The 27,247-nt window shown below is 43.9% G+C and overlaps 4 protein-coding genes across 4 annotated transcripts; 3 read left to right on the plus strand and 1 right to left on the minus strand.

Moving 5' to 3' along the window:
• Positions 1-1,062: 1,062 nt before the first annotated feature.
• On the minus strand, positions 1,063-3,932 carry LOC115806428 (peroxiredoxin-2-like). The gene is made up of 7 exons (XM_030767121.1): positions 3,894-3,932; positions 3,662-3,791; positions 3,273-3,390; positions 2,921-3,037; positions 2,604-2,726; positions 1,242-1,372; positions 1,063-1,118 (listed from the first exon to the last, which is right to left on the minus strand). The coding sequence occupies exons 1-7, from the start codon at positions 3,930-3,932 to the stop codon at positions 1,063-1,065; spliced, it is 714 nt and encodes a 237-aa protein (XP_030622981.1).
• Positions 3,933-4,509: 577 nt separating this feature from the next.
• Positions 4,510-7,815, plus strand: abhd10b (abhydrolase domain containing 10, depalmitoylase b). Its single transcript, XM_030769935.1, has 5 exons — positions 4,510-4,605; positions 5,208-5,391; positions 5,985-6,096; positions 6,569-6,706; positions 7,471-7,815. Exons 1-5 carry the CDS (start codon positions 4,512-4,514, stop codon positions 7,810-7,812), a joined length of 870 nt encoding a protein of 289 aa, XP_030625795.1. The 5' UTR covers positions 4,510-4,511; the 3' UTR covers positions 7,813-7,815.
• A 4,661-nt stretch (positions 7,816-12,476) lies between these two features.
• On the plus strand, positions 12,477-14,096 carry tagln3b (transgelin 3b). The gene is made up of 4 exons (XM_030769937.1): positions 12,477-12,656; positions 13,154-13,328; positions 13,692-13,794; positions 13,952-14,096. The coding sequence occupies exons 1-4, from the start codon at positions 12,477-12,479 to the stop codon at positions 14,094-14,096; spliced, it is 603 nt and encodes a 200-aa protein (XP_030625797.1).
• Positions 14,097-16,086: 1,990 nt separating this feature from the next.
• On the plus strand, positions 16,087-18,813 carry c1qtnf9 (C1q and TNF related 9). Its single transcript, XM_030767122.1, has 4 exons — positions 16,087-16,273; positions 16,815-16,877; positions 17,074-17,830; positions 18,687-18,813. Exons 1-4 carry the CDS (start codon positions 16,087-16,089, stop codon positions 18,811-18,813), a joined length of 1,134 nt encoding a protein of 377 aa, XP_030622982.1.
• The last annotated feature ends 8,434 nt before the right edge of the window (positions 18,814-27,247 follow it).

A 27,247-nucleotide genomic window follows, 5' to 3' on the forward strand; every position in this document is an offset into this window, starting at 1 on the left:
TCTACAACTGAAAACCCACACATTGCATGTTCACATGTGAGTTTGTGATGTGCAATCAATGTCCTTAAAACAAAGACGCACTAGTTTCTTCTTTTGCAAACTTTTATGGGTCATTTTGGTTTTTTACTTTTTTTTTTTTAATTTAATTGAATATGAAGTTTAGGGAGCGATATATATACACACACATGTGATTGCCCTTTAATTGGTTTTCCTGGAACCTGCCATATATAAACTGATGTTTGAATAAATAAGTAAATAAATAAAGGCTTTAATCTGATTTCGATCTTGTTCAGTGTGTTTCGTCATTTAAAGATTTCGTGTAGACAAATTCCTTGTGTGCAGCAGTTACGTTTGAGACCGAATAATTCACTCCGTCTGTTTTCTGACACAGAGTGGGTGAATAAAGATTGTTTGTGTTTATTAAGTTGTTGAGTTCATTGTCTCCTTTGTTCCTTTGGGATAGTCCAGTTCTTTTTCTTCAGATTACAGAAGACTTCCATAACACAACTGTCACCTGTTGAGAGACAGGTTGCAGGTATAAAAGGGCTTGACTGCCCTCTTGTGGCCAAAAGTCATTAATACAGGATGAAGCCGTCGCCGTTCTAGTCTACAACAGCATCTTTTCTGTGTTCTTTACCGTTTCATCATAACACACAGCCGGTCCTCACAGCTCTTGTTTAGGCCACCGCGACCTCAAAGCCTCTTCAGGGTTTATCTGAGACAGAACCGTTTAACGATCAGTCTGTGTCACGAAGCAGGATTTTTTTCAAATAACTGGATAACTAAGGTCAGAGGTCAAGGCTGCCCAAAGCTGTTCTCCTTTTGAACAGTTCAGAGTTTTTTGCGCTGGGTTTTTAAAAACAAATCTGCTTTGACAAACAGTCGTCAGTCCTCATCATTCACTCAAACATGTTATGTCATTAATGTAGTACTAATGTAAAATAATGTAATTAGAGTGTAATATTACAGTGAAATAGTAACAGTCTCAGAGCTGGGCAGTGGACGTCCATACAGTAACATCTGTGTTCATTCTGAGTTTGAGAGACTTGTTACTCTGTGGTTTTAAGTTGAGCTCTCACTCACCGTGTCACTGCCTGGTTTCCAGTCTGCAGGACACACTGGAAATCAAAAAGAAACACCGCTAAGAATGTGTCATTACGATGTAATCCAGCATGAAAGACGTGTATTTATTACCCACAGTCCAGCTGTGGAACTGGGAGCGGACTGAGATGTTCTCATACCTTCCCCATGTTTGTCAGCCTGCTGCAGGGCCTGGACCAGTCTAAGCGTCTCGTCCACCGAGCGGCCAACGGGGAGGTCGTTTACCGTGACCTGCCGGAGGACGCCCTGCTCGTCCGTGATGAACAGACCTCTGAGGAAAGAGGAAAAAAAAACGCAAACATTTGGGGGGAGAAAATGGACGTTCTCATTCTAAGGTGTGTGTGTGTGTAAATGCTCTGTTCTCTGGTTAACACTCATCCACTGTTTATGGTGTTCCTCATTCCCGGTTGTAGTTCTCCTGGAGAAGTTTCTCCAAATGAGAAGTTTCTCCGAATTAAACAGCTGTACCGAGACTTCCTTACTGAGCACCATTCGATGCTGCAGCATATCGGCCAATGGATCATTCTGTAGCGCCCCCTTCAGGCTTTGAACCAGGAAACTTTAAGACTCGTGTCACTCACAGCAGCCTGCAAGCCGCCTACTGCCATGAAACCATTACAGTTACATGGTCTATGTGTTTTTTAAAGTTAGATGGCCTATGTGTTTTAAAGTTAGATGGTCTATGTGTTTTTTAAAGTTAGATGGTCTATGTGTTTTAAAGTTAGATGGTCTATGTGTTTTTTAAAGTTAGATGGCCTATGTGTTTTAAAGTTAGATGGCCTATGTGTTTTTTAAAGTTAGATGGTCTATGTGTTTTAAAGTTAGATGGCCTATGTGTTTTTTAAAGTTAGATGGCCTATGTGTTTTAAAGTTAGATGGTCTATGTGTTTTTTAAAGTTAGATGGTCTATGTGTTTTAAAGTTAGATGGTCTATGTGTTTTAAAGTTAGATGGTCTATGTGTTTTAAAGTTAGATGGTCTATGTGTTTTTTAAAGTTAGATGGCCTATGTGTTTTAAAGTTAGATGGTCTATGTGTTTTTTAAAGTTAGATGGTCTATGTGTTTTAAAGTTAGATGGTCTATGTGTTTTAAAGTTAGATGGTCTATGTGTTTTAAAGTTAGATGGCCTATGTGTTTTTTAAAGTTAGATGGTCTATGTGTTTTTTAAAGTTAGATGGTCTATGTGTTTTTTAAAGTTAGATGGTCTATGTGTTTTAAAGTTAGATGGTCTATGTGTTTTAAAGTTAGATGGTCTATGTGTTTTTTAAAGTTAGATGGTCTATGTGTTTTTTAAAGTTAGATGGTCTATGTGTTTTAAAGGTATATGGTCTCAGCAGCAGTGCCAGTTTGTCTAGGCAAATCCCCCTTTCATGTCACCCATACCTAAATCCACCACTATATGGTCTGTTTTAAAGGTATATGGTCTGTTTTAAAGGTATATGGTCTATGTGTTTTAAAGTTAAATGATCTATGTGTTTCAAAGTTAAATGATCTATGTGTTACCTGAGAGAGAGTCCCTGATCATCCAGAAGGACACCGTAGTTTTTAGAGATCTGATGAGTAGGGTCTGACAACAGAGCTATTCTTACTGGTCCCAGCCCTCCCAGTTTCCTGGGCGTGTTGATCCTATATGAGAGACAGATAGTTTTCACCAGACAAGAGGGAACCAAATGCCAAAGTCACAACGTGTGACATCTTATAGTGTGCCTATGACAGATATTCCAGAGATGAAAACGGACTTTTTACCTAGACTTTCGAGAGTATTATAAACATATGGTAACTGTAGTTTAAAATTCAGAGCTCAGGTAGTGGAGGTTTACCAGGCCAGGTGTGTGAAGTGGGAGTCCACTGAACAGGCCACCACCTCAGCGTTAATGGAGTGGAATTCCTCGATGCGGTCGCTGAACGCTATTATCTCCGTCGGACAGACAAACGTGCTGAAATCACAGATACAGAACAAAGGAATGGAATGACAGAGGAGGCGTCATGCATTGACAATAGTATTGATAAGGTCGGTATGTTGATTCTGACATAGACTAGGGAGGGATGCCTGTTCCTTACAGAGACAAAAGGATGTGCCAGAGATTTGTGGCGACGGTTTGATCAAAAATCTGTTAATACTGCGGCACAAAGAAATGGGCGTTCCTTAAGCACAAACAAAACGCTACTCACAAGTCTGACGGATAGAAGAGGAGGACAAGGTATTTGCCCCTGAAATCTGACAGCCTGAGTGTTGTAACTTGACCGTTGATTACTGCAGTGCTTCCCCAGTTAGGCGCTGGCTTTGAGACTGAAAAAAAAAATAATGCACGTCATGAACAGATTGCACTTATATTCCAAGTTTTCCAAAACGAAGAACAAAAGACTTGAACTGAAGAAAACTGTCCGTCCTAAATTTTAAAACAGAATACTGGTTTCAGTATTTCTCATATTTTATGTTGGCTACATACAGCCAATATTGATTTATTGGTGTGTTTATTGTATTTATTCATTTATTTATATATTTGCAATCGTCTTTTTTTAATCAGACTAGCGTTGAAAAGCGTAGGGTAGAAGCTCACTTCTGGCGATTGATGAATGAGTTGGCGCGAGCCTACGCACTGGTCCGTCAGAACATTCTTTGCGTCTGGCCTCAGAACTCACAGACTCCGGCTCTTCGCACTTGCCCGTCAAGTCCGCACCACTGTGAGGCTGAATAATTGTTATAAAAATACAAATGACGCACCTCGCAATGAAGGCGTAGTAAGAGCCCTTCATTCTTGCCGATCTGAAGCAGCCTACTTTACAACTCACCTGTGAACAGAACAGCTGTTTCAACAGGTGGGAGTTCATTTCAAAAGAGTGGCAGTATTTACAGTTCAAAATAAAAGTATTTTAGCTTGAATTATCGTGTGGCCAGTTAAAAAAAAAAACTAGTGACGAAACTCTGTACTCATATTGGCTTGTTCGAACTGATGTTTTCATTTCAACCTTTAAAAATCCTGGAGATGCCAACGTTAAATATCTCGACCTATTGTGGTTTTGAAGAGCAAAACTGTTGCAGTCATAATCATGTAACCACAGGGTTTTTTACCTTTGGGTACAAAGATTACGTTTGAATTCAGCCTCCAACTATGTAAACCGCAACTCCGGTCGCATCTGGTTGTCAAGTTCCAGCCGCGCCTTTAAATCAGTTTTGTTCTGCACAAGGACCAACCGATTTGACAAGTGTATCCACATTATTCTGCCACCACTGTACTGGCAGGTTTTACATAAATGTTTTTTTTGTTTTGTTTTGGGTTTGTTTTGTTTTTTTTGGCAAACTGACAAGTGACACATTAAAACTTTCCTGAATGGGTGAGGATTTTCTCGACCTAGTATTTGGCAACCCCGGGATTCTCGCGTTATTTCCGCAGAGGGTGGCGGAACAGTATGGCAGCCGTAGTGGTAAGGCACTGTCGAAAAGGACTTTACAAGGCTCTGGGAAATGGAAGAGTCCCAACTTTGTCACCGAAGTGTACCGGAGGTTAGTACGGTTGAACTGACGGACGCTGACACAGTAAACGATAAAGTAATTAATTCTGACCATAAAAGAGAGAAGGAGGGGGTGTGGCAAAGACAGGCCCTGAAGTATGAACGTAATTGTTGAGCAGTGTATAAACTTAGCGAGTAACTGCGAAACTTAAAAAGATCTTGAAAGTACAAGGAGAGGACTGTTTCGGGACTGTAACCTTGTGAATTCATCGCAGTGAAGTAGAGCTTTGTAGAAAAACGCGACAGAGTCGTATTTCGACATTACTGAACTGTGGTTGGTTATTCAACAGGCGTGTGTTGTCGTTTTTCTACTGTTGAACTACTTTGAAGTATTTTCTCAAAACCTATCAACGTTTCCAATATCTTTCTTTATGTGTTGAGAATAATTGTACCATATAGAGTTCCCTACTTACACCAAACACTACCAAAGACCGTTTTAATCACCTGAACATGTGGTTTTATTAAAGTATCATTTCTTTGTATTCAGACACCAAACAGTGTATAATAGTAAAGCACACGCCCCAAAACATGTCATTATCAACGGATCGAATGTTCACCGGTGAATGAATTGCGTTTCGCTGTGTGTCTTTACAGTGGTCAGACAGAAGTCTACCGTACAGTATATCTCTCGACCGGACCTGCCGAAACTGGCTTATCGCAGGGTAAAGGGGAAAAGTCCGGGGGTGGTCTTTCTCCCCGGCTTCGGTTCTAATATGAACGGACAGAAAGCAGAAGCGCTGGAGGAGTTCTGCAGGTCACTAGGCCACTCCTATCTAAGGTAAAGAGCCTGTTAAAAATACAGTGGCAGGCTCGGGTGTCATGTTCTCTTTGATGTTATGAGTTGGTCTAAACGCTAGAGTTTCTTTTTGGCATTCACAGTAACAAAAATACATGCTCATCCGTTTTATGTTGTTGTTGGGTCTATATTTCATATATGAAAACACTTTATATATATATATATATATATATATATATATAAGAATACATGATAATTAATGTACAACAGGACCATTTTACTGCTCTTTTAGTACTGATTATCTGTTATTGCCGAGTAAGGCAGTAGCAATACCAACCGAGTCATAAGAGGCTAAATTTGAATAATATCACCGAAACAACTGACAACTGTCAGGAGACAAATGGCATTATGTGACAAAAGCGAGAGAGTCGGTTTGACTCGAACCGTAGTACAAATATCGTCAAATATATAATTTAGTTCCAGCTCAAATATTGTCCCTAAACAGGAGAGAAATAGGAACACATGCCATGAGGAGATGTTCCGCTGAGAGCGTGACGGTGGTCTTTGAAGCTCTGTGTGTCAGGACACCGTGTTAACCTTTAGGCCGATGACTGAAAACCCGTGTGTTCTCACAGGTTTGATTACTCAGGTCACGGGGCATCAGAAGGTGTTTTTTCAGAGGGGACAATTGGATCCTGGAAAAAAGATGTTCTTTTCATGCTGGATGAACTGGCAGAGGGCCCACAGGTGAAAGCTGTCTTCTGTCAACGCCAAACCATTTTAAAACCCTCCTCATTGTGTCATTTTTAGGTTTCGAAGACAATTTTCTTGGGTAATTTGCATCAGATAAAAGTTTTGATTTATGACCACTTTTTTCTCCTTTCATAATGATCAGAATCATAACTGTATTAACCGAGAGTGACTGATGCTGGATATCAGCTTTTTGCCTTCTCAGAAGTACTTTATGCTCTGTTAATTGTGGTAAACAGTGAGGGGAAAAAATGGTATAATGTCTCTTAACTCTTTCAGTACTTATGCTATGAACAACGATAGTACCGTTCTCGGCCACTAGAGGACACTACTGAGTTACTTTTGCTGTTACTCTGATGGTTGCGTGATAATACGGGGGGCAAACAAGAACATATTTGAGAACTCTTTAGTTTCTTTATTTGCCGATGTAGGCTGTGAAAGTTGCTGATTTTTTGGTGTGGGGTTTCAGATTCTGGTCGGCTCCAGTATGGGAGGCTGGCTAATGCTGTTGGCAGCGATCGCTCGTCCGGAGAAGACAAAAGCCCTCGTTGGTATCGCTACAGCCGCTGATCATTTTGTCACGGCTTTCAAAACACTGCCTTTAGAGGTAAGACGCGTTACTATGGCGACAGATGAATTTTTACATTTGGTACGCTTAGGAAAGAACGGATTGTCAGAAAAGTTTTTTTTTATACCGATGTGAAATCGGGTAACATAGTCTTCGTATTAAACTTTAGAGAGCGTATAATCTCTAAGGGTAAGCAAGTCACATCGAGTGGGTTCTGGTCTTAGCGCATCCATCATCACCATCAGCAGTAATAAGACTGTCATTATTCTTACAACTTTCTTGCTCGCTGAAGCACCTATACTAAGAGCTGTAATGAAGTTTTGGTGTTAAACTTTAGTGAACGTGTTATCTAAGGGTAATGTAGTCTTGTCAGATTGATTCTGATCTCAGAACTTTAATTGTCATCGTCAGCAGTAATAGGAGTGTTACTACTGCTTGTGAATTTCATGCACGCCCACACGGACATAATAACAGATGTAATAAAGTTTGCAGCGTTTTTGTAGCTTTTTGTCTTCAGATGTGGGAGAACAATGAGAACAGCAAATTAGTAGAGCAACGGGGTTTGAAACAAGAACTCACACACAAACATGAACAAACAAACAAACAAAAAAAAAAAAAACCCTGAAAAATTGCAAGTTCTCCTTTAAAGATCTCTTAAAGATTTATAGAAAAAAACAACAAAAAAAAACCATGTCGCTATAATACAATTAACTGTTTACAAACCTAAATGCGTTACATTGCAGATTGTTGTTTTTGGTTATTTGTTGTTTTTTTTTTTAAATTCTGTCTCTAACATGCATCAGGTGCGTAAAGAGTTTGAGGACAAAGGGGAGTGGACGATCCCGACGAAGCACACGGAGGAGGGCGTGTATAAGATCAACATGGAGTTCCTGCGTGAGGCGGAGAACCACTGCGTGCTGCAGAGCCCCATCCCCATCACCTGCCCCGTGCGGCTGATCCACGGCCTGAAGGACGAGGATGTGCCCTGGCACATCTCCATGCAGGTCGCCGAGCGGGTCCTGAGCGCCGACGTGGACATCATCCTGAGACGCCACGGGCAGCACCGCATGGCCGAGAAAGACGACATCAAGCTTGTGGTCTACACCATCGACGACCTCATAGACAAACTCACCACCATGGCATGAGCTAAAGGCGTAAGGGGGGGGGGGGGCGGTTGCTTAGCAACCCCCTCCCACGACCCCCCCCCCCCAAATCGACCCCAGCCCCCCCCCCCCCGTCTGCCTACCGTCTTCTGCCAAACCCTGTGTCGCCCAGTGCTCGACATACCAACAGAAAAAAAAGAGAGACAGACAGAGAGAGGAAAATAAATTAAGGGCAATAGACGATTTGTAAAAAATACTTTGGAGAGTAAGAAGGGAGTTTGCCAAAAAGAAGAAACACACACACACACACACACACACAGAGTCCCTTGTGCCTTGAGAGTATACTCTTCTTCCATTGTGTTTCAGTTTACTTTGAGGATTACTGTGTAGCTGAGTCTGTCAGGTTAAGGTACGACCTGTATGACAGAGTACTGGCTGAATGCCAGTCTTTACTGGTCTTATGTTCCTTTTTTTATCAGTTGTCACACTATTAACCCAATAAAGCCTCCATACACCAGAGAGCAAGGCTCTATCGAACGACTTGTGAACGCAGACCTGAGCGCTTTTTCGCTTCACTCTGTAGAATTCATTTTAGACTGTTCATTAGCAGATCACCTGTCACACTTTAAAATGCGTTGCATCGCTCAGAACTGGAAGCGTGACCTTTTGGTTCACACCCCCCTCCAGCTCTCTTCAAGTGCCAGTGTCGTGTTCTCGCCCTTACAGTAACGTGGTTGTTTATTAACGTGTGTGATTAGGCTTTGAGTCAAGTTCAATGGGCCGAGGCGCTCTGGCGTTCCTGTCGCCGTCTCTCTCTCTCTCTCTCTCTCTCTCGTCCGCTAAATACCAAACTGGCCCTCCTTTCATACCGCAAAGCCATACCATCAGTCAGACATGCATCAGAATACTGACCTCAGCTTACTCATTACTCAGGAATCATATACAGGCACGCACGCACACACACAAACACACACGCACACAAACGCACACACACAAACACACACGCGCACACACGCACACACACACACACACACATACACACACGCACACACAAACACACTTGCACACGCACACACATACACACACGCACACACACACACACACACGTACACATACACACACACACACTCACACAAACACACATGCGCATACACACGCACACCCACACATACACACTTCATGGAAACAAGTTATATAAACCTGCGTATACATTACGTTACCTTGAAAAGTTATGAAATACTCATCTGATTGGTGGAAAACTGAACCGACTTTACAATATGGAAACAAATGTGCTGATCAGAGATTTGCCGGAGGCAGGTCAGAGGTCACACAGAGCTTTAACACTGTCGTCTCCAGACAGAGCTGACGGTTTCAGACGGAAAGATTATTTCGTTAGGTATCTTTTCCTGCTGGTGTCCAAACATGAGACGCTCCATGTCAACAGCTGACAGTGTGGGGAGTCCACAGGTAACCCAGAGCCAGGAAAACACACAGCTAGGCCTAAATACTGACCAACAGAAAACACACAGCTAGGCCTAAATACTGACTGACAGAAAACACACAGCTAGGTCTAAATACTGATCAACAGAAAACACACAAGTAAGCCTAAATACTGACTGACAGAAAACTCACAGGGAGGCCTAAAAACTGACCAACAGAAAGCTCACAGGTAGACCTAAATACTGACCAACAGAAAACACACAGCTAGGCCTAAACACTGACTGACTGAAAGCTCACAGGTAGGCCCAAACACTGACTGACTGAAAGCTCACAGGTAGGCCTAAACACTGACTGACTGAAAGCTCACAGGTAGGCCTAAACACTGACTGGCTGAAAGCTCACAGGTAGGCCTAAACACTGACTGGCTGAAAGCTCACAGGTAGGCCTAAACACTGACTGACTGAAAGCTCACAGGTAGGCCCAAACACTGACTGACTGAAAGCTCACAGGTAGGCCTAAACACTGACTGACTGAAAGCTCACAGGTAGGCCTAAACACTGACTGACTGAAAGCTCACAGGTAGGCCTAAACACTGACTGACTGAAAGCTCACAGGTAGGCCTAAACACTGACTGGCTGAAAGCTCACAGGAAGGCCTAAACACTGACTGACTGAAAGTTCACAGGTAGGCCTAAACACTGACTGACTGAAAGCTCACAGGTAGGCCTAAACACTGACTGACTGAAAGCTCACAGGTAGGCCTAAACACTGACTGACTGAAACAGTCACGCCCTGAGAAAGCAGTTCAAATCCCATCGCCCTGTCTGTCTGCGGAAACGTAAGAAGCCGTGGGCACCCCTTCAAAGCCGTCACGACCCGCTTACAGATGCGTGCCATGAATTTTCACAGCAGGACTCCAGCCGTGCATGGCGGAAAATAAATTAAGAGCGTACCATCAATTAGAGCAGAGCCAAACAGCTCCAAATCTGAAGCGCGGATGGGTGAAAATCAGTCTGGTGGATAGATGAATCATTCTGCACACACACACACACACACACACACTCTCATTGTGTTTGGCAGTGGTGGATGCCAAGAGCAATGCCTCTTTATTGGACTGTTTTATCCCGGTAACAGAGCTGGGGGATGTTGCTGCTGCCTGCACGGGCCAGGTCTAATCGTATGGCTCTTGGATATCGCTTTGATGTTCTGGGTGACTCAGGGAGTATTACATTGTGGCAGCATTTGCAGGACCCGCCTTTTTAACAGGTGCGTGTTCCGTGCCCATTAGGCAGGAATGTCAAAGCAGAGCAGGGTTTTGAAGAGAGAGAATCAGCAAAATGAAGTAACAGAAAGTTTAACCCTGTCTAACTTCTGGGGTTACACTGAGACCAACTGGATTCATGGAAAAAGAGTGAATGTTCTCACTACTTCACTGAGGTCACTAACATTTCAAATGACAACTGCATCGCCGGCGCTCCGTAGTTTTTACTAAACGCTAAAAGTTAGTTGGCCGCTGTACATAGGCACAGCATTAAAGGACAGGACGAACAAGGAAGACAGGATGTTTTGATTAAAATACATAAATAAAGTTTGTTGAAATACAAACATTTCCCACAACTTGTAGCACAGCCATGTGTGTGTGTCCACCCCCTCAAGGCTGAGAATGACTGAATCCCATTACTTCACTTTAAAGCTTGTTTTTAAAAAAAGGTGTATATGTTGTTTTATAAAGGCATTAAGGCCCACCTTGGGAAATCGTAAGCAGACCCTCATTAAGGCCTATTACAGTTCAGATGATAATACTTTGATTTTTGTTTATTTTTGCCTTCTTGCCAAGACAGGTTTTCAAACCAAAGTAAATGCTTCGTTAATTTCGCACCAGCGAGTACTTGTGAGGGAAAAATAACATCTCACAGCTCTTTCTATTGCACGGCAGCATCGCTGTTGGCATAGTTCGCTCTCTGTGTGTTCTGTTATACCAGGCCGACTCCCTCCGCATGAGCAACGAATCCCTCATATCTCTTAATTAAATTGAAGTAGCGCATGCCTCTCCAGCACAGAAGCCGAGAGACATCTGGCAAAATATGTTTTATTTTGGGATGATGTGTCGGTTTTTCTCTATAATGTGATCACTGAAATTTATTTAACTGATCAACCATATTGATTTTTCCTCCCTCGTTGAGGTCGTTTGCGTCATCCAATACCGAAAATGAGAAACAAGAATCAACAACTGATTTGATAAACAACACCGTTTTGTAACCCCTTTTAATAAGTTAATAAACTCTGGATCCACTGCATTCCTGTAACACATCCAATATGCCTCATAGTGTCTCTTGTCATAGTGTCGCATTTCGTATGTGAGGTTCTCTCGGGATCCTCCTCGTGGCGCCTGCCTATAAAACAGGGCGAGTGCCTCCCCGGACAGTAAAAGACCGAAGCCGCGCCCCACCCCACTCTACATGGATGCTCCGGGACAAAATCTTCAGCCACTGGCCACAGGACGGAATTGACAGCCCGTTCAGCGAAGAGGACAGGACACGAGGCATCCCCAAGGTAAGCGTTTAGCTCCTTTTTTTAAATATATTATGAAACACAGCTATAATATTCATTCATGATTTATGAAAGGGAAAAATATTATTTGAATTTTAATATCGATGGTTTATGGTTCGATCCTCGCTGATGATATTGCCGGTCGTGCCGGTTGCATTTCTCTCGGATGCAGAATCATTTCTGACCCATCTCTGAATTAGTTTCAGGATACTTGTATCGTATTTAGAGCGCATGTTTTTCGTTTACTGCGATACCCGGACATTGTCTTTTGTGCTCCAGGGCAGTAAGAGAGTGCCTGTTTAGGCTGAACAGGGCGGATGCGATGGACCACACCCCAAATCCACGGTCACTTAGTTCTCACTGTTGAGGAGTTGTCATACTGCACTGAGAGAAAGAGAGAGAGAGAGAGAGAGAGAGAGAGAGAGAGAGAGAGAAGGAAAGAAAAAGAACAATGAAACAGTATAACAAAAACAAGTGCAATTTCATTTTGTCACGAAGGTTTTGTTTTTTTTTTGTCTAGCACAAATTAATTTAATTTAAGTAGTTTATAAGCTGTTTAACGATTTGAAGAGGGTTTTTTTTTTAATTCCATTTGATGATTTGCTGTAGCAGTTAGGAGATTTTGTGCATCTGTAGTTTTTTGTTTTTTATTATTATTTTTTTTCCCATAGGCAATCGAAACGATAAGGGCTGGTGGAAGCAGAACTGTGGGTTGTCATGGCGAACCGTGGTCCATCTTATGGCCTGAGCCGTGAGGTGCAGGAGAAGATTGACCAGAAGTACGATCCGGAACTGGAGACCCGGCTGGTTGACTGGATCATGGCCCAGTGCGGGGGAAATATGGAGAGACCACAGCCGGGGAAAGAGAACTTCCAGAACTGGCTGATGGATGGGACAGTGAGTATGAATCTCGTCCTCTCATTCCAGCCCAGAGAACTTACAAATATAAATCACATAAAAAATGAATTTAAATTGCAGTACTCCTCTTTAATGGTAGCACTGAGTTGGAGTCAAGTGTAAAATGTTGTGGACCATTACAACACAGCATCCGTGAAGGCACAGAGTAAGAAACAAACTGAGGAGGCAGTCTAGCCTTAGCTAACAGGTGTTGTCAGTGGTGTAGCTGGCATCCACGTAAAGCAGTCTTTTGCCTTAATGTTCCCTCACCATTTACTGCTAACTACAAACTGCCATGGTACTAATTGTGACAGAGACAAATTCTCCTGATGCACACTCTCTCTCTCTCTCTCTCTCTCTCTCTCTCTCTCTTTCTTTCTCTCTCTTTCTCTCTCTCTCTCTTTCCCTCTCTCTCTCTCTCTATCTCTCTCTCTATCTCTCTCTCTATCTCTCTCTCTATCTCTCTGTCTCTTTCTCTCTCTCTCTACTCTGTGAAGATTCTCTGTAGGCTCATTAATAGTCTGTACCCGCGTGGTAAAGAGCCCATCAAGAAGATTCCAGAAACTCAGATGGCTTTTAAGCAGATGGAAAAGATCTCACAGTTTCTGCAGGCAGCTGAGGCCTACGGAGTTATCACCACAGACATCTTTCAGACTGTGGATTTATGGGAAGGTAAAACAGAGATCAGGGCACAGTTCTGTAGAAGAACACGGCTGTGATGTCACAAAGGAAGAATTTTACAACCCTCCAAAGGAGTGGAGAGATTCTAGAGTTTCACTCTGAGAATTCCAGAATGTTCACTCATAGAACTACTAAGAAACAGCCCTGTAATTAGTGCATGATATCAGTTAATTGGTTGACATATTTTAAATTATATATATTGTATACATATACATATACACATTTTCTGTGTGTGTTGTGAAATCTAACTCCCAGCTGTATGTGCAGGAAGTTCTCGGGGACTTTTCAGAGTTTGTAGTGTGACATTTCTTTGCTAATGAAGCCTGAAGTGTTGCACGGTTTCCTTGGTAACAGGAAAGGACATGGCTGCTGTCCAAAGGACTCTTATGGCTCTGGGTAGTGTGGCCCTCACCAAGGATGACGGACATTACCGTGGCGACCGAGACTGGTTCCACAGGTAAGAGTTAAAGTGACAAAGACAATGCTTTTATGTTTGCTCAGGGACCAATGAATTCAAAGCATGAATCAAATCCTTTCTGGTCCGACCTGCGACGGCAGGTCGTCCCGTCACGAGGCGAAATGCGTGAAAGCCGATCTCGTTTGACGTCTCGCAGGAAATCGCAGGGAAACCGGCGGGAGTTCTCAGAGGAGCAGCTGCGGCAGGGACAGAATCTGATTGGTCTACAGATGGGCAGTAATCGCGGGGCGTCCCAGGCGGGAATGACGGGATATGGCATGCATCGTCAGATTATGCCGTAATTCATCCGCTCGCTGCCCCCCCCCCCCTCGCCGCCCTGTGTCAAACCCTCCAACACCCTGAACACTTTAGATCCACCAATCCTCCCCCCCACCCCCCATGTGTGCAGTACAACCCCCCCCCCCCCCCCACACCGCTTCCCCACGCTTGACTTATACTTAACGACACAAAACACAGTATTTGCAGCTGAGAAAGGAGAGTACTTCTAACTTCCTTTCAGAGACCAGGTCTGGAGACTTTCAGTATTTTAGGTTATCTGATATGAAAATCCACAGATATGTTCTCGCTAAAAAAACAACAACCCGATGTTTAACAAATTGAACTGCAACAAAACAGAGTATGCTAAAAAATATGTATATTTGTTTCTCTCTTCTTTATATATGCCTTATTTACTTATTTATTTATTTGATTTACCGTGATGCATTTGGATATTTCTTTGCATTTGTAAATGTGTTGTCATATGTCCTTCATAAAAAAAAACCCAATTGTGTCAGTCTGTGTGTTTATTCGCTGCTGCACTGGAAAAGTTTCGTGATGTAATGTTTAACCATCTCCCTCATCGCAGTCTTTCTCGCTCATACTGTCGTACTCGTAATAAGTTGAGAAAACTCAGAAAAGGTAACAAGAAGACATGTTTCTGTCAATTTCACTTTGAAAAGATTTGTACTCTTACACTCCATCGCATTCAAATATGTTTATCATGTGTCTCATGTCACCAAATTGTTACTTAGTCACACGAACAGTCCCAAGATCAAGGGAAGAAGCATAGATGTTAAACGGTGAATCAGGAATAGGTTAGTCTTGCATGTAACATTCATGTTTGTGTTTGTCTTCGTTTATTTCGTGTTCTCATCCTGTGTCAATTGTCACTGTTTTGTTTCATGAGACATTGGTGTATATTTTGCAGCTTGTCTTTCGGTGGATAAAGTGATGAATAAAAGTGAGAGACTTGGAAGTTTGATCTATATCTAATTTTGAGAACTATGAAGCACATGTGTTTAATGACATTGTTTTCTGTGCACTTCACAGAGAAAAGCCTGAAGTATACCATCCGTGGTAGCAGCTCCAGTCAAAAATACAGATGCAGGACAGAATTGTAATCTAATCTAAGAAAGACATTATGCAGAGGAAATCCAATTAGGTTTAGAGATAGATAGGAGGGCCTTAAAAGGTTTCTGTAAATGTTAACTGTAATATGTGGTGTGAACTGCTTATATAATGTAGCACTAAAAAAAAAGAAAAAAAAAAGAACACATTTAATTGTTTCAGTCATCTCACTGATGCAGAAAAACAATCAGGATACATAAACATGCATGAGTTAGCATTTGGCCTGTGTCTTGATCTATGAGCTGAAACAACACGCTGTGATGGGTCCTATTAGCCACTCAAAAGGTTAGCTTCATTTTGGTGCTGTTACATTCAGAACACTGACAAATGAATTGGAGTGAAGAAATGACTTTGGTTTCTCTGTCTGTCAACCTCCCTGCACTGAAGGTTTTACAGCCACACTAAAAAGGCAGAGGACACTTTAATTACTACTGAAAACAAAATGACCTTAGGACTTAACCACTGAAACACAGCGATGTGAATTTCAAAGCGGTTCATCAGCACTGAGGCCCTGGGCTTTAGGTTTACAGACTCACTCTCGTCTTGTGTCTGACCACTCTAATGCCTCTCCAGGGAGGTATAGCCTGCACATACCAAGTTACAAGGGCACGGGTGTTAAAATAACAAATCTGGGTAAAATAAGTAACCACGGAGATTCCTGCCTGACCAATAGAAATGCCGGTCTGGACTCATGATGTCATCACTTTTTCAAAGTCCAGGACGTCTTTGCATCTGTGTGTGTGTGCGTGTGTGTGCTCTTTGCAGAGGTTCAGACCTGCTTACCTGTGTTAAGCTGTCGTTGTTGTTGTTGTTGTTGTTGTTGTTTTTCATTGTGTGTGTGGAATCAAGTGTGTGCAGGGAGGGGGGAGACTTCGTTTTGTGACCATGCTACTCCTCAGGGGTCTTCTCTTTCTCCTCTTTGTGACGGCTGGACGGACAGAGGACCAAACCGGGTCGGGCAAAGACGTCGGGCGTATGTGTGCACACCCCGGAATTCCAGGCAGCCCGGGGCACAACGGAATGCCGGGTCGCGACGGCCGGGATGGAGCCAAAGGCGAGAAAGGAGATCGAGGTGAGACACGGAGTGTGCCGTCCACACATTAGACTGTCTAGCCATGAGGTCAGAGCAAGTGCAAAACCAGCTCCAGTAAATCCGAGCAGAAATCACCCATCAAATCGCATGGATGGAGTGACTGGACTGCATTAGACACACAGTATGCATTGTACATTGGATACACGTTGCATTTGAACACCAAGTATGGCAAAGCATAATGAGTGGGGTTTTTTTTCCCCCCCGTAATTTGTACGTTTTTTTCCTCCACAACAGTGAACGATGAAGCTGTAAAACACTGTACTGCGTTCGTGACAGAATGTTCTCATTTCCAGAGTATTCTCATTTCACAGAAAAAGATTTAGGCCTTGTCCTAAATAGTCAAAACAACAAATTAAGAATTAAAAAATAATAAAAGCCTGACAGTGTCCCCCACTTAACCCCACAGCGTGTGTGTGACCTTTAACAGAGGAAGCAAAAGTCGTAAGTTCCTCTGGAGACAAACGATAGGTAAATGATTGCACACGCAGGTCTTTTTCTCCTTTTTTTTCCTAACTTGCAGGTGAAATCGGGACGTGTGGAGATGCAGGAAAAGCGGGTCCAAAAGGTGATAGAGGAGAACCAGGTGAGATAAAAAAAAAAAAAACAACTTCTGTGAAATTTAAAGTCAAACGATCAAACCAATGTATTTGTTATTTCAGTTGTACAAAGACAATGTCTCTGAGCACGACCATATTCATTCATAAAAAAAATAAAATTAAATAAAAAAATCAGAAAGTGTTCTTTTTGTGGTTAAAGGTAAACACGTTTTTCTTCGGCAGGTGAACAAGGTGCTGCAGGTGTGAAGGGAAGACGTGGGGAGAACGGGGAACGAGGGCCACCTGGTAAAATGGGTCCCCAAGGCTTCCCGGGTCCTCTCGGGTTAAAAGGTCAAAAGGGAGAGGTGGGTGAGCAAGGGCCACAGGGCCCCAAAGGAGATCTGGGCCCAGAGGGTCCACAAGGACCTCAGGGTTTGATCGGACATCCTGGGGAAAAAGGGATCCAGGGTCCTATGGGCCCCCCAGGTCGTCCGGGCTCCAAGGGTGACCTTGGCCCCCCTGGTCAAAGGGGGAGCATCGGCGTCCGCGGCGACAAAGGGTCAAAGGGCAACGTCGGCGAGAGCGGCCCGAAGGGAGACACGCCGGAGGTGCCCAAGAGCGCCTTCTCGGCCGGCCTGACGGAGCACACGAAGCTGCCGTCCGCCAACGCGCCGATCCAGTTCGACAAAGTCATCTACAACCGGCAGGGGCACTACGACCCCGCCAGCGGCAGGTTCACCTGCGCCATCCCCGGGGCTTACTACTTCACGTACCACATCACCGTGTTCTCCCGCAACGTCAAAGTGGCCCTGATGAAGAACGGCCAAAAAGTGATCCACACGATGGACAACTACCAGACCAGCGAGGACCAGGCGGCAGGGGGGACGGTGCTGGAACTGGACGCAGGTGACAAGGTGTGGCTGCAGGTGGCCGGGGGTCATCTCTTCAACGGACTGTACGCGGATGAGGATGACGACACGGTCTTCTCCGGGTTTTTACTGTTCGCCACTTAATAAAGGGGGACTGCTCCTTTTTGCTCCCTTACAGAAATGGGGCTCTGCCTTAGTGGTCGAAAGCAAAAATGTTTCTCTCCCTTCTTTTCAAGTAATGCTTTGATGAAACCATGTGTGTGAACTGTTCTGTGTTAGTCAAACACAACAAGGACTACAAGTAGAGGCACGCTGTCATTTTATCAGTATATAATGAGATGGTGATTATGTAGTTACACGGTTTTTATATTTTTTTCACACTTTGACTTCCTTTCTTTTACTCAGAACCATGTCTTCTGTACTATTCGTGTTGTCTTTTGAATAAAAACGAAATCTTTTGAATGAAAACAACCTGATCTCAGTTTCTACGCTGAAGCATTGTGAGATTCATACGCGTATGTGTAAGCGTGTGGTTATGATCGGCTTGTGATGACGTCATATCGTGGGGTCAAGGAGGTTGTCACCCACTGTTTTTCTCTCAGCTATTTGCCCCATCATGGTTTGACATGCTGTCTCGCGGTTATGTGATAATTCGTGATGTCCTGACGGTTTGCCCTTTTCTAATGATGGTCCTTTGAACCATGCATGACCCCGTGGTATCCTACAGCGTAATAAATCAAGAACAACACTGTTCCTTCGTGTCCGGCTGAATTATATCAACTTTCCTGAGAAACTCGTGAGGATTAATAGCCGGATTCTTACAGTATGTGTATGTAACTTGAATACAGAAGGCAATTCATTATATTGATGACGACAGCATTCATCTAGATTTTCTTCATGTTTCCTGGTACATTAAAACAAAAAGTTTTTTTTTTACTTTGGATGAAATCCAATAAGGCTTGGGCGTGTTTATGATTCTGGTCATAGTCCTCTGGACTCTGATTGGGTCTTATCGCTGTGGTCGCCTTGTGGCCAAACCGCAGAACGTAACTGGTTCTGTTTCTCCGCCCCTAAACGCAATCGCCGCAACAAGTGCATTGATGCCATCCAATAACGTCGCTTGTTTCTTCCAAGGATGGCTCACTAGACTCATCACTCTGGTGAATCAGCGAAGTTTTAGGTAATTCGTTCAGTTGAAATTATTCTTTTTCTTACACGTCCTGTTTCGTTTTCGGATAACGAACTGAGGGAGTCGAGTAGCTTACCCTTTGACGGTATTACTGTTTTGGAAGCTGATATTTCCCAACCTTGCAAACAATTAGCTAATTGTGAGTTTGCATAGCCTGTGGAGAGCCACTTGAGAATGTAGTTAGCCAGCTAGTGAAGGATCAAGTGAACGATTACCAATATGTTTTTATCAACTAGTCAAATATTCCAAACGCGACGGACCTTGGACTTTTGGGGGAGTTTGTTGTATTCAAGTCGATGGAACTTACCCTGAGATCCCCAACGTTGATTTGACATCGGACGTAAGGCACTACAGAAAATGAGAAAGGTAAGTTTGACAGACTAAAATAAGTTTCATTCAAGGGATGTCTCGAATATATATATTTCCAGGATATTTACTTGCATTTTGTTAGTGATTTGTGTAACACGGATGATAGGATAGTGCGTTTGCTTTGTGTTTTCATCTGGACCCTTACTGTCGAGTAGTAACGTACGCCTAGTTTCTTGCCAATGCCGTTTCCTTCAAAAGCAGAGAACAGGAGGAGGTTATTGTGCGTGCGTTACTACCCACTGGTTGTTATAGTGATGTGGGGGTGTCACACTGCCCAAAGCTTCTAGGGAGTGAGCAGGAGTAGGGTGGGGGTTGCTAGCAAGGTCAGCAACCGATAGAGGGGAGGTGCAGGGACCCAGTTAATTAAAAGCGCAAATGAATAAGAAACACCTTTCTTCCATAAGGGAATATTGGAGTACAACGCTATAATCTCCTTCACCCATTCCACCGCCCGTCTTAAACCTGAAAATATGTGGAGTAAAGTTGCTTAGTTTGAAAGGAATTCATTGTCGTTAAAAAAAAAAGGCGATTTTCACTTTCTCTGTTTTTGAGCAGTGCAGCTTTTCGCAAAGTTTCTTTTTACCGAAAAGGCTATTTCGTCATATATGAGAACATGTGAAAACACGACTGAACTCGGAATAAATGTTGAGGCCATTAATATTACGAAATTGAAAGTGTCACGCTTGTATTTTTTTTTTTTTTTTTGACATGATGAGACACGTCACGTCATATTTCTTGTAGCCCACTTATACGAATTCCACTTCCGATGCCAGAGATAATCGCAATGGTCTAAGGGCGCTGTGAACAGTCTTCGACATAAATCTGGACGTTAGTTTACAGTAGAGAGGTCTCTCCGAATGTCAGCAATTGTTAACTTAAAGAAAAATGTTGCCAAGTAACCAAGTAGTGTCGGCTTTTCACTACCCTTAAACAATTAGGTAGTGCTTTGCTGCGCATCTGCGCATGGGAAAATGGAATGTCCCGTTCTGTATAAGTGCAGGGGGAGGACTACTTTCACCGAAAAAAAAGACACAAGAGACGTTTTTTTTCACGCCTTTCACTAGGCCTGCTGACAGCCGTAAATTCAACTTGATCTCACACCCAACGCAGACAAACGCTCAGACGGACACACACACACACACGCATTCTGTTCTAGTGGCTCATGAACTTGAAATGCCAGTGTCACAGTGTCATCTGAGTTATTTAAATTCTAATCTTCTTTGTGACCCAGCAGTGTTCTTACATCCTCCCAGAAATTAAACATTGCCAATCTCAGTTATTTCCTGCGCCTCTGCGCACCCCCCCCCCCCCCCCCCCCAGCCGACACGCTAATCTCTGTAACTAACTTTTCTTTTTCTTTTTTGTTTTTAATACGAGATACAGTGAGTTTCCAGTAGACTTGGTCACTTCTCTATGAGCTCTTAGTACTCATAAAAGTCCTTGTATTCCTAATAATAGTGCCCTGACACAGTGAGAGATTTGATATCTAGCTGGAGGCCAGTGGCTGATTACCACAGACCAGGTACAGACACTGAGTGAGTGGTTGTATTACCTGGTCTTCCCACGCTTCAGGTAGGGTGTGGACACCTCTGTTTCCTTTTTTTTTTTTTTTTTCTTTTGACAGAAACGGAAGAATTGTGTCAGAGCAGGGTATGTGGTTTCAGTACCCAGTCAACAGAAAATAAATCATGCTGTATTTCAGTGAGGACCAGAGAGCTCTTCCAGGCTGTGCAGGTTAATCGGCCCCATACAGGACAGAGAGGAAAGCTCTCCCTTCTGTGTGTTTCTGTGCTCTGAGTGAAGAATCTCACTCTGTTTGTCTCTCTCTTTCTTGCTCTGTCGCTCTCTCTACTCTCTATCCCCCTGTCCCCCTCTCTCTCTGTCCCCCTCTCTCTCTCTTTCCGTTTCTCTCTCTCTCCACCTGTCTCTCTCTCTCTCTCTCTCTCTCTCTCTTTCTGTCTCTCTCTCTCTCTCTACTCTCTATCCCCACCCCTCTCTCTCTCTCTCTCTCTCTCTCTCTTTCTGTCTCTCTCTCCACCTGTCTCTCTCTCTCTATCCCCCCGCCCCGCCCCGCCCCGTTCCGTTCCGTCCCGTTCACTGTGTATGGGTATATGTGACAGTCTGCAGAGGCATTGATCGGAGTGCAGACTGGTAAAGCTGACATAATCAGCTTAGCCCCAAGAGAGGAGTGGTACTGCACATGCTGCCTGTGTGTGTATGTGTATGTGTATGTGTGTGTGTGTGTGCATTAGAGGAAGCGGTAGACTTGTCCCAGTCACGGGAAAAAATGCGGGTGTCCTTTAACGCGTCCACTGAGAGAGTCTGTTTCTCCGACGGTCCACGGAGATGTCACGGGGTGAGTCTGACACTCGGGTCACGCGTCCTCACTGCTGTTTCTCCATTCATTCCGCGCCCTCTCTCTCTCTCTTTTGTTTTCCATCTCTCATCTGTGCAGATCATTGTAACAGGAGGCAAATCAGCTGTGTTTTTTGTTTTGTTTTGTTTTGTTTTGTTTCTGTATGAAGTACCTTGAAAGGGGTTTTTAACTTCCCCGTCAGAGTTTCGTTGTTTTTTTTTTTTTTTTTTTTTTTTCGGAGGGGGATTGATTGAGTTTCCTCTTGGTTTGCAACACATTGTGACAGTGTATGATTGTGTGTGCTGATACAGCAGGCTAGCAAGACTTGCTTGTCTTGATGGGTAAACAATTACAGCAGGTGAGGTGACACATTCCGAAGGCATTCCAAGAAGCTCACAGCTCAACAATGGTGACAGTCAAGAAGTTCAGCTAGTGGAACTTACCGTCATGTGACAGAAATGCAGAGATGCCGCGGCGAAACTAGCCTAACGCCGTGACTTTACAGCAGCGGTTATCCTGTGGCTTTGATGTGGGAGTGTGGTGAACTCTCCCTCTTGAGTTCCAGCAGGGTCCGGAAGTTCAGCCGCCTGGCTCCGCGTTTATAACCCTTATGTAATAGATTGACTTTCCATTCCAAAGTGTCTGAGAAGTAGAGGGTTGTGTTATGGTGCGTGTGTGTGTGCATGTCTGCATGTATATATGCATACGCGTGCGTGACACTTAACTGATATACTTTGTGTGGGTGAGTGACTTTCTCCCCAGTTTATGTGCGTGATTGCATGTGTATGTAGTGCTGTATGTGTGTATGAGTGTGTGCAAATTAGCAAATGCTTTAGGCCTACATGTGTGTGTTTTATTTGTTTAACTGTTTTTAATTGTTTGTCAATGGTGTGTTGGTTGGTAGGTTATGATTTATATGCTTATGCACATGTAATGTGTCTGCATGTGTTTTTCTGGTGTGTGTATGTGTTAAAGTATGAGTTACAGTATGTCTGTGTATGTGTGGAAGGGAGTTTAATCTGAGCCAGTCTCCAGCTGGCCCCCGTGAAGAGGACGGGGTGGGGTGGGGGGGGGCTTCTCTCTGAGCTCTTAATTAACTCTACTTCTTGAGTTATCATGCAAGGGTGGACTGCAGGCAGAGGAACTCAGTTTACCCTCAGCCACACAAGACAGGGCAATAAGGATGCAAACATGTCCATGCTGTTAAAACTGCACAGTGAAGTCATTAGCATACCTCTGGCATTTTCACTTTGAAGAAAAATTTTATTGAGTTTAGTTATTTCTTTTATATTTCTGTTTTTGGTAGTTTTTGATTGTGATGTTAATTGACAGACTAACAAAAAGTTCATTCAGTTTGGCTTTAGCATCCAGGCGTTGACTTTGTTTTGCGGGGCTAGTTCACTGAAACTCACAGAGAAACATAAATACAGTTTTGTTCTTTGATTGTGCACGTTTTCAATGAAGAAACGAGCGAATATGAGACAAAAAAGAATGTCTGGTTCATACCTTAGTGCCACTGTTGTTTAATTCAAGACGATGGAGAGGGTCAATGGGAATGAACTGAAACTATTGAGTCAAAATTTGATGTCAGACTTTATGACCTCAGTTGAGGAAATGCATTGAGATTTTTGGCATCAGTGGGAACAGTGTGACCCTAAATGCTGGGATGAGTCAAAAGCGAATATTTGGAACAGGGCAAGTGAGAGTGTGAACTTCAGTTTTTGGCAACATTTCTGTAAATTGAGATATAGTCCAAATAAAACCTCATGGGTGGTCTTGAGGTTATAGTTAGGTTGTTTAGGTTGGTGCATGGGTGTGATTTAACGGTGCCAGTATGTCTTAAGATATGATTTGCTTGTGGCTGGAGGTCCCCCTTATGGTATCCAAACGGGGAAGGAGGGAGTTAACTAGCTTAGATCCGACCCCCCTTGCTCCGTCAAATCTGGAGAAAAACAAGCAATTTATTGCATTAATCACGACGGATTAGCGATTTTCATTGCTTAGTCATGCCCATAAAAAAAAAACCTTCATCAAAGCCGACCCCGGAGCGGCCTAAGTCTTCCACACCCCTTAGGCTGAGGCCCTCTTTTCCCAGGCTTTAAAGGGGCACCGTAGGTGCAGTTTGGAGGAGAGGTTACTACACTCACCCCTGAACGAACCTCTTCTCTTCAAGTGCTTTGCACACATACACAGGGAGTCTCGGTCAAATAAAGGTGTCCTTTTTTTTCATTACTCATATCTTGTGGGAAAAAGCAGCATTTACTGGCAAATTGCCACTATATACACAAAACGGGCGGCTACGCTTACTCTAAGTGGAGGCGAGGCCTTAATAGCTTATCGCATTTTAGAATTCCTAGATTTTTTACTCCGGAGTTGAATTGAGTTGAATTCCAGGTGAAAAATCAAGGACAATGGAATGTGTTGCAGTCTGTTCGCAATCAGGGTGTCAAACCGGAACCCCTTTAGTTTCTTTGGTTATGAAGGCGTCGGCTTTAAGAATGGTAGCGTAACCAAGATTATCCGGTCAAGAGCAGCGCTGCAGGCAAACCTGCCTTAAGTTGCAAATGTAGTTAAATCGATGCGATACAATTATGTAATCTCAGCAAACAGTAATCCAGTAGTCAGGGACAATTCAGGAATAATTCACATTACTCACTTCATTCCTTGGCATCAACCATCACTAATGTTAGAGCTGAGTATGACAGAGAAAAAAATCTGTTATGCAATTTTTTTATGGTTTGAACAATATTTCATTCACGCGTATGTGGCAAATGAATTATTTTCAAACAAGGACACAACAGCATGTTGAATGGCTAACTTTTGGTACAGTCCCCTTTTTATCAATGTAATTGATCTTGCGGCTCAACGCAGGTCAAGGCAGGGAGGTTGTGTGTTTATTTGGTTGCTTTCTCATTTGGTTGTGTAATCCGTGCCAAACAGAGTGAATGAGTTTGTTTTATTTTTTCCTTCTTCTGCATAATTATACGGGGACATAGCCTAACCTTGTTATTCTTCACGACACAGGCAGACCCGTCTGATGAACCCTCATCGATCACTGAGGACCCACTGTGCTGCCCTCATGGTATTTCTCATGACCCTAATGCACCTGAGCATCCCTCCAATGGCATATCTCCACTCCAAGAAGTAGGTCAGATGAACGTGAGCTGTACGCACGGTTGTGGTGCGCATGTGCGGCCCAGCGCATCTGAACCCCTCTGCAAGGCAGGCAAAGCCAATGGGGTTAGTCCTGTGATTGGGGATAACCAGGCTAAACAGTACCCCTCTAAGATCGCGCGACTGTTTTCGAACCACCAGAAGAGTGGTGTCATGGGTTCGGAACGTACTCCTCTCGGAGGCTTACCCAAAACCCCGTCTACTTGGTCAAGCCTTTCCAGTCTTAAGGTCATGGGGTCTTTCAAGAAACTGCGCTCCTCTGTACTCCAAGGGATTCAAAGCAGAGGCAGTGGAATGGCAACCAATCAGGAGAGAGATGTCTCTTGTATGGCTAGTGAACCTGGAGATAGTTTCCTAGTTACGAAACAGAATCGTGAACAGGTTGTTGGTCACAACTGCAACAGCGCAAAAGAGGCAAATGGACTGTCCAAAAGGATTATCAGTTGTGAAGTTTTGGGTAGATGTAGCTTGGATGTTTCGGATGAAGAGGAAGACCCTGAGGAGCCGGAAGGCTTGCACAGGAATTCTCACTTCTCCCGTAGTATTCGCCGGGCGTACAGATCGGGACGTATCTCGCTGCTGGACAGCACATCGGCGCTGCAAGAAGGCCCAAGGGTTCGGGACCGAGTTGTTGTTAGACAGCGTCCCTGCAGCACCGTGGAGCCTCTTGAGCCTGACATGATCAAAGAATCAGAGGCAACAGTTAAGGCCCTGAGCAGACTGAGCAAAAGTGCTGACAACCTCCACCTCTTCAAGAGCCCCTTTAGACGGAAGGTCCCCACACCCCAGCCCCAAAACCATTGTAGCACCGGAACCCCAAACATTCAAAGGGCGGCTAGTGCCTCATCAGTAGACCTACGGGAACGCGCCTCAACTCGACGGAAGGCTCATGAGCACATGCGGAAACTGGTAGGCAGCCTGACGGACATTTCGGGCAAGCACAGAACCGACTCTGGCCCCTCCCTTCAGACCCAGCAGTCAGTTCTCAGTCAACTTCACGATGAGTACTCACGGCGGACTCCTTGCATTCCTGCCAGCGAGCGCCAGCGTCGTCCCTCGCTGCCACAAACCCGAACCACGAACAAGCATCTCGTGCAAGCTAATACCCATGAACACACCCCTTTTATACACTCTGCCCCCTCTTGCCCTGCCATCTTTGACTCCTCCTCCAGTGAGCCTCAGGATCCTCCTAGCCCTGCAGCAAGGCTCTCCGGCAACTTTGAGCACCTCGTAAGGTCTTCTGACGCAGACCAGAGACCTGGGTCAGATGCTCATAATCTCCATCAGATGGACCCATGCGAAAGCCCCAGGGATCTGCAGGCACTTGATAACATCAAGGTCAATTTGGAGGTAAGGTCGGCAACTGAGACAGCAATATAGTCCTTTTAATGCTGATGCATGCTGCCCCTTCCCAGATGTGTTTAATGTAATAGTAAGTTGTGCACAGCTACACTTTGACTGGCATTGTCTGTCAGACCATATTTGGTAAGTTTGTTGGATTTAGAACTTGGAAGTTTTCTTGGGGGAAAAAAAAGAGAACTTAGATTTTTTGTTTTTTAGGAAATACAAAATGTGCCACACCAAATGTTTAGTTTGAGAAAAATGGCCCTCCGTAACATACACACTTGGAGGAGAGCAGTCTCATTCAAGCAAACTAACTTCCAATGCACCTGCCTGACACTTCAGAATAAGTGACAGAACAGAACTGATAATATTAATGAGCTTTTGTACTAGTGTAGAGGTCATTGCTCTTGCCTCATGAAGTGTTGAAAGGTGAGGCAGACTTCAGATAAAAAAAAAAAAAAAGTCAAAGACAAAATGTTAGTCACAATGTAGGCTAAACATTATTGTCACTCTGTTCAAGGTCATGGATGAGGAGGGTTTAATCCCTTGTTGGACAAGGATAATTACAATGATAGAAGACAGTGGTAACAGATAGTATTCAGCCAAGTGTGTGAATTGACCTTGACTGCTTCTGAGATCCAAATCATTATTACACTCATATAATGGTCTCGTCAGACACCTTCGGTATTAAAATACAGTCATATGTAGTCAAAAGAACATTGGACTCATTCACTTTGCCCCAACCCATTTCTCTAATCCCGGCACTTCTACCTGTAGGTCAACCTACCTGTCCGTCAAACCCGCCCTTCCAGCTGATTGGCCACTCGGCCCCAATTCAAGCCTTTACACGTTCCCACACCTATAAACAGTGTCTTAGAATGGTGTCACATGCGTGGTCCTGCCATTGGGCTCTTTTCCGCCAGAGCATGCTGAGTTAACGATTAATCGCTGTTTATGATTGACGTGGGGGTTGCTTAAGCAAGTCTTCTGGGTCTGTGGTTTCCACTTATCAGTGAACACAGCGTCTCCTCCCCTAGACAACAACCCAGAGGCCAAAGTCCAGCCACGGCACAGCAGACCGACACACACACACACACACTCACACACACATACACA

Source organism: Chanos chanos, chromosome 3 (assembly GCF_902362185.1).
Source record: "Chanos chanos chromosome 3, fChaCha1.1, whole genome shotgun sequence".
Taxonomy (NCBI): domain Eukaryota; kingdom Metazoa; phylum Chordata; class Actinopteri; order Gonorynchiformes; family Chanidae; genus Chanos; species Chanos chanos.